The sequence below is a fragment of the Hyperoodon ampullatus genome, assembly GCF_949752795.1.
Source record: "Hyperoodon ampullatus genome assembly, chromosome: 7".
NCBI lineage: Eukaryota > Metazoa > Chordata > Mammalia > Artiodactyla > Ziphiidae > Hyperoodon > Hyperoodon ampullatus.
The window spans coordinates 68,156,527-68,164,192 of record NC_136920.1 but is presented as its reverse complement, the minus strand read 5'-3'; the positions used below and the strand labels follow the sequence as shown (position 1 = coordinate 68,164,192).

General features: G+C 48.0%; 1 protein-coding gene across 1 annotated transcript; it reads right to left on the bottom strand.

The window, feature by feature from the left end:
• Window positions 1-5,429: 5,429 nt before the first annotated feature.
• On the bottom strand, window positions 5,430-7,316 carry RASSF10 (Ras association domain family member 10; the record flags this gene model as incomplete). Its single annotated transcript, XM_079707672.1, has 1 exon — window positions 5,430-7,316. One exon carries the CDS (start codon window positions 7,314-7,316, stop codon window positions 5,817-5,819), a length of 1,500 nt encoding a protein of 499 aa, XP_079563798.1. The 3' UTR covers window positions 5,430-5,816.
• Between the last annotated feature and the right edge of the window lie 350 nt (window positions 7,317-7,666).

The following is a 7,666-nucleotide window of genomic DNA, read 5'->3' as shown; positions in this document are numbered from 1 at the left end:
AAACACATTAAATATTTTAAGTTCAAAATTCCATAATGATTCCCAAAAAGATGAACAAAGAAGAAAAAACTCATTAGTCAACTTTGGAGAATGCTAGGGAACAACCACATTATTCTGAACACTAGTAAATAGAAAGAAAATGTAGGAATGTTGCTTTTATCCTATATTTCAGGATAATCAGGATTTAAACTGTTCTTTAGGGTGACATTTGACATAAGGAAGAATCTTTCTACAGAAATATTCCAGTTAATGAATGACAAAGGAATGAGGGAGGGAGAGGTGAAAAGAAGGGAGAGAAGAGGGACTTCCCTGGTGGCGCAGTGGTTAAGAATCCGGCTGCCAATGCAGGGAACACGAGTTCGAGTCCTGGTCCGGGAAGATCCCACATGCCGCGGAGCACATAAGCCCGTGCGCCACAAATACTGAGCCTGTGCTCTGGAGCCCGTGTGCCACAACTACTGAAGGGAAGTGGATGTGGGGTTGTGGAAGGGTGGACATGAAGTAAAATAAGACAGAAGAGAGACCTTGCACAAACTGACGATGGCAATGTGACCTTAATGAAGAGAAAGGATCCAGTCAATTCTGTGGTTTTTAAGGTGGGAAAGGATGACCTCGAAGAGGGGTCTTGAGCTGGATAACCAACAACCTTATAAATCCTGCTAAGAAATGTGGATTTTATCCTGAAAGCTACAGAGAATCCTGGAGATATCTGAAGCAGGAAAAACTTGCATGGGACTGGATGAGAGGGGCAGAGGCTGGGAGAGTGGTCCTTCAAAGCAATCCATGCTAGGTCTCCACATGTGTAGTGGAGTCAGTGTGGACACAGAAATGCCCTGAATGAGGTGTGCATGCCCAACTCCATGGCACAGCAATCTTTGGAAGACCCAACACTGCCTCCCTTTAACTTTCTCTGATCCTCATGTACCAGAGGCTCAACCAGGAACAAGGCCTGGTTAAAAGTGCTGGGGACAGCTCCAGCACAGTCATGGTTGGTAACACCTTCCAGATGCGACTGTGAATAGGGCACAGCTGTTTGTTCTGATGGACAAGGATTGCAGGTTGTTGACTATACACCTGTGTCCTTGGGGCATTCAGTCAAAACCTCCATGCTGACACAGAGGGTATTAATTTTTTGTGAGAATTTTTTTTTTCATTGGCAAAGTCTCCACCTCTCTCAGACACATGCCCAGATATTTACATAGGAATTTCTCCTCCTTTGCTTTTTCCTAAATCCTCACCTGGTAGATATATTTACCAGCCCTATGGTTCTGAAAAATCATTCCACCTCCCTGGTGGAAATACTTGGACAACACTTGATAGTCTCTGAGCACCACCCTCTCCGATGCCAACACTCTGAGGCCTGTAAGCCATCTTCTTCTGAGTGTGCAGAGCACTTCTTGGGTACAATGCGCCTGGTGTGATGTAGCAAAATGGGTACAGGGTTTAGTCAGGCTTCGGTTAGTATCTTGCGTCTTATCAAATGGGTGGCCTTATCTTCTCTATCTATAAAAACTGGAGGTTAAAAAGGTCTATCTCACAAGATGAATGTAGGGAAAATGCATGTGAAAATACTTAGCCTGAGGAGCGGGCATTTGGATAGTACTCAAGAAATGATTCCTCTTCATCCTCCTGCATTTCTGTTTAGAACATGTTGCACAAACACCTTCACAATGAAAATCTCACACATTGTCATGATCAAATTTTCCCTTTTCAAGAATTTAAGGGTGAACTCAGGTATAGTAACATATGTACAAAGAAATGCCTAGAATAATCTAAACTGTTAATTAGAGGCTGTTAATAAACAAGTGGGCTTACGTACTTACTTTATTTTGATTTAATTTTTGATAGGAGTGGGTAGGGAGAAGCACAAAATCAAGTATGTTTTATGATACCACCTTCTAAGGGTACCTTTTCTACTAGACTCAGATGAAAAAAGATAATGAACATTTTCTTTTTATAAATCTGATTCTATTCATTAATCCCCTTAATCTCACTCATGTAGTTTTTGGTCCTTCTGCTCAGATGGATCATTGTTCAGCTCTGATATGAGACAAGACTGCTATTAATAAGCAGAGTTCAGGGAAGATAAAGAAGTGGGAGGAAGAGAAAGCACCATGTCCTCTTAACACTTCTGGTCGGATGACTTGCCCTTTAGGTTGCAAGGATATTTTATTAAGTCAGTGGTTGCCAGCCCTGGATTCCTGGGGCCCCAGTGAATTAATTAATTAATTTTGGTTAAAACACTTTCTTAAAAAAATATAATATCAAATGAAAGTCAAGGTGTGGTGAAATAGGCACTGTTATGCATGGCAGATTGTAATTAGACCAAATCTTTTGTAAAGCAATTTGGCAATTAAGTATCAAGTCTTTAAATGTTGTACTCTTTGACCTGGGAATTCTTTCTGGGAACTTATTGTTGGGGAGGAGTGTCTAATTAGGGAAACAGATATGTACACAAAGAAGCTTATCACAGTGTTGTTTTATAATAGTAAAAAAAAATATTGGGAACAACCTAATAACATGAGAATAGTTATATGCACTATAGTGCATCCAACAGATGGATGGAGCCGTTTACAAGGAATATGTCAAAACCTGAGCCTAAAAGCATATAGGCTTCTCATTAAAATAATGTATTTATTTTTAAAAAGCAGCAAAATATGAAAACTTCACAATTCAAAAGGTCTGGAAGGAAATATACCAAGTTTTGATAGTGATAAGCTTTTGGTGATGAGATTTCAATTGACTTGTCTTTCTTCTTCCTTATGTTATTTTCAGGACCACCATAAAGACTACAGAATATAACTTTTCTAATTAACAAATCATCATCATCATCACCATCACCAACATCATCAATCATGTTTTATAAGGAAGTAAACAGAGATGCCAGATATATTCTTTTTGGTTTGGGAGATGGCCGAGAATGGGATCATTAAGATCAAAGACACAATAAATTCTATCAGTTCCGAAAAAGGATGGGGCTGGTTGGTAAGGAGCCTACTCCATCTCATATTCTCCGGCACAAGCTTGCTGGTTTCTCCTCAGGGTTTCTGTTAGGCTTGGAGAACAGGAAAGGAGGTAGTTTTCCCAGGCGCACCGAAATCCTGGTGCTGGTGCATTCATGTTATGCATTCCTTCTCACTCTTAGTGCCATGATGATTATTTTTAAAGTGAATGAAATTTTAAGCATATCTAGGATTTGTTAGGCACTTTCTATGCACAGGCACTGTTTTGGTACTTTTTATCTCCATATTTCACCTTCCTCAAGCTTGCAGAAGTTCTTAGTAAAAGGAACTATTGTCTCCTTTCTTCACCCCCCCCACCCCAGTTCTCCTTTCTCCTACCCACACAGAAAGTGCCTTTGGGGGATATAATTGATTTGGATAAAAGAAAAAATGGGCAGACTGGACCACCCTTTGTTATGAACAAAACCTCCTTCACTGCCTGAAGAGTTGAATGGAAAAGCATGTTCAGGTGGCCAGGACTGGAAGGTTCTAGAAAGAGGGCATCAGAAAATCCCACAGGCCTTCTCCCTGTGATGTGGCTTATTTGCTTTACAGGCTTCAGGCATATTTGCTGACGTCAGCAGCCCATCAAAGTTTAAAATAATAATAGTGAAAAGGAAAACGGCCCCTTTCTGCCAGGCAGTCCTGTTCTGCCAAGTTTTGTGTTTTCTTTTGAGTTAATAAACCTCCAAGAGCCACCTCCCCTACCACCCTTGGTGCGGGGCGAAGGAAGCACAATAACTTTAAAACCACCAGGTCAGCCTATTGCCAGCATAAACCATTCAGACAAGTAGTGTTTGTCACACTCTAATGAGGATTTTACCTCTGTCTCCAAAAGAAAGCTATCATTAGGCTTTGTGTTTATGGATTCAAATGACTGTCTTGGGACAGTGGGTTTCCTTTGGTCCCTTCCTCATTTTAATCATGCTCCAGACCAAACGCATAGATGTTTTCTGCATCAGATGAAACGAAAAAACCATAATTATGCCAGCTAATGTCTTTGGAAAACATCAGTTAAGAAAACGGCCTTTTAATTCCCATTTTACTCAAAAATCTGAAAATATCTACACATGTTATAATAGCATGGCGGTGGTGGAGGGTGGGTGTCTAAAAAGCAGAGAGCTCAAAGGATCTGAGGAGGTCTGGTGGGCAGGCCCCTCTTGGCAACAAGCAGACAGAGAATCTCTCCAAGGAAAGAAATTTCTCTATAAAGCAAGACCTCTTAAGTTATCTTCCCATGTAGTGTTGAAACTGGAGCCGGCCCCCGCACAGTTAGATTGATACCAGGCTGGCACCGCACACACACCCTATTGTTAATACCTCCTCAGGACAGATTAGATCCCACATTCCTCAGAAGTTATGAGCTCTGGAGGGAACACTGCCAGCAGGCTCCTTCCACGGGGCAACAACTAGCTACAACTGATAAGTTTTCACTGAAATAACTAGAACAATTACACTGAGTTCCCACAGGGCTCTGTCACTAGCTATTAAGAGAGAAGCACTGCACTTGCATGCTGTGGTGTCTGCAAAGGTGTGAGCCAGACAACAGTAATTCAAGTCGAATCTTTAGCTCAATTTTATATGCTTTTATATGCTTTTATGGCTACGTGCCGTTGTTAACCAAATTCTTCACCTAAGGTGTACTATTAGATTGTTTTATGTTTTCTTTTCAGGTCTTATCTAGTAAACCTTGATATTTACACTATCTCAATTTAGGTTTGGACAAGTAACTAATTAATCTCTGACCAAAGATACTGAAGTTAGACTTGGGTTTGTTTGGTAAAATCTGTTGAGGTCATGGTTGGTTTTACATGTAGCTTAGTTAAAAAGCTGAATACTAACAAAGATCTTTGCTTTCAAGGCTTACCTTTCAACCAGAGTGCTCATTAAACAGCAAATGTAGTTGTACTTGAATTCTGCAACTTCCCTTTTATTTTTTCTGAAATAAGTGTCTGAAGGGAATGAAGTGGCAATAAGAATAAAAGGACAACACACGTACCTTTGCAGGAGCAAATCTCAAAGGGCCTAGATTAAATTTTAACCAGGGGTTACGTCTACCACGATTCTGTATCTCCAAGGGTTAGGTTTGGCTTTTATAATAATAAAAGGTGATTTTGGAAAAAGGACCCCATTTTAACATATACTGTATTTGCTAGGAGGAAACAGAGTTAGTCTTTGAAAGAAAATAAAAGGCAAAGAGTTTAGCAGATGGGTAATTCCCAAATCTGCATAAATGTAAACAGCCAGGATTTTGGTGCCTATGGGTTCTATCAAAGGTGTGAGTAAGGCTGAGACCAACACCAGTGCGTCCTCTTTGGCTAGTTTTAACACGTTCACAGTCACAACTAACATTCAAGGAATTTCCTTTTCATCCAAGTGTTTCTTTAAAAAGTACTTTATACCACAAACTAAAGTTCTAGCTGCCATCAGTCCTTCCCATACAAAAGATTGGTGAAATCTCCATAATACTCTTTTTTTTTTGGAAAATGGGCTTGGACCACGTCAATTTCCTGGAGCATTTGTTTTCCAACATAAGGGGGTTCTCACCTCCTCCCTCCTTTCTTCCCCTGAAAGAGCTTGTAATGGAGACCCGGCTTCCTCGTCTGGGATCATCCTCCACATTCACTCCAAGGCCAGAGGAGCGCCGCTGTCGAGCAGGCGTCCCCTGCCCTCCCCCGCCCAGTCAGAGCGCTGCTGCCCGGCAGAAGGTCCGGGCCCACTCCCCGCCTGGTTTCAAGTCCCTGAGCCGGTCAAGCCGGTGCTTTCTACAAAGAAGGGAGAATCGGCCGTCTCCCTCTCCCCGCTCTGCTCCTCTTACACAAGGGATTCGCACACAGGCACCGAGTCCGAGTCCTGGCTGTGCATAGAGCTCAGCCCGGTATCCGAGTCCTCGTCGTTACCAGGACAGCTCTTGGCCAGTCCGCGGGCCTGGTCCACCCACACCTCGGCGCAAGCCTGAGGCCGGGGTTCCTGCGAGGGACCGCTCGAGACCGGAGTTCCATCGGGAGCTACCGTCAACTCCAACGAGTGCAAAGTCTGGAGAAGGCCCTGTAGCTCGCGCTCCTTGCTGTCCCACTGCTGCTGGCTGTAATCTAAGTCCGACTTGACGGTCTCAAGGTCCGTGTTGAGCCGGAGCCCGATGTAGAGGCTGGTGCTGAGCTGCGTCCTGACCCGCTCCCGCTCCAGCAGCAGCTCACCGTCGAGGCCGCCATCAGCCTCCGGGGGATCCTCCCGCGCTGCGAGCTCCTCCTGGCGCCTCCGCATCCACCTCTGGTTCAATTCCTCCTGGATTTCGGCTGAGAGGCGCTCGAGCAACTCCTCCTGTTGGGCCCGCTGCTCCTGCAACCGCAGCAGGTCGTCGCAGCGCCGGGCCAGCTCCTCCAGCTCGACCGCCTGAGCCTCGCCGTCCAGGGCCGGCGTCGCCGCCGCCGGCTCCTCTCCCGAGCCGCGCCCGTCGAGCTCGATGCCTGCGCCCACCAAGTAGGTGTCCTGCACGTAGTTCACTCCGTGCCGCCGCATGCGGTCCAGATGCACCTTGGCCTCGTACCGGTCAATCTCTCGGTCCAGCTCCCGGAGCCGCTGTACCTGCTGACGGATGGTGTGGTCCTGGGAGAGCACCAAATGCACCAGCGTCTCCATGCGCTCCACCGACGCGCTCTCGGCGGCCCGCGGCGACGACGAGCATGACGAGGCTGTGGACGACGAAGTGGACGAGCAAGGCGACGACGGCTGCTGCTGGCGCCGCCGGTTGAGCTTGGCCAGCTTGCGGAACGCCTTCCGCACCACCCGTCGCTGCTTCTCCTGGGTCAGAGCCAGGCTGGGCCGCGCCGGGACGCCCCGGGCGGAGCAGGTGCGCTCGCGACTGAGCACAACGCGCGCCTCGGCACTGCGGGGTCCCGTGTTGGGCAGCGACGCCTCGCTACGCACCAGCACGAAGCGTACGTTCTCTCGCTCGTCGCCCCAGGCGTCCCAGAGGCGCAAGATGCGCGTCTTGTTGGGCAGGATGCGCTCAAAGCCCCGCCACTTCTCCACGATGCAATAGCACTGCGGGGGCCCGCACAACATGCCCTGGGGCAGCGCCTCGTCGTCGTCGTCCTCTTCGTCCTCGTCCAGGGGTTCCGGCAGCTCCCCTGGGCCTGGCGGGTCGCCAGCTATGCCCCGCCGCCGGCCTCGCCTCTGCCGGCGTCGCCGCTGGCAGCCATCCTCCAAGAGCACCCGCACTACGTCCGAGCAAGTAGTGCGACGGGAGAGACCGGACACCAGTTTCTCCTCCTGGCAGATCCACACCGATATCGTCTTCTCCGAAGGATCCATGTTTCAACCGGGACGCAGGTGGCAGGAGGGGCCGAGCCCCACTGAGGCGGCAGGGGCAGCGGGCAGCCCGGCAGCTCTTGAATAGGGATTGGAGCTCGGGACCCTCGTCCTCGTCAGCACCGGCCCTTCTCCCAGCTGCGCACAGAAGGCAAGCTGCGTTGGTGCTCGGCCTGGACGGCGCGCTCCCAGAGCAGCATGCGCGAGCTCGGGCTCCCGCCGCTCTGGCTCTGCCTAAGGTTCCCGGGGCCTCCGGGTTTTGCTCCTCCCCACGTGGCTCCTCCCCGTCCCGCCCCCAGCGCCGGAGCTGCGGCCGGAACGCGGGAGGCGCGGAGCCCAGGCCCGCCCCTCTC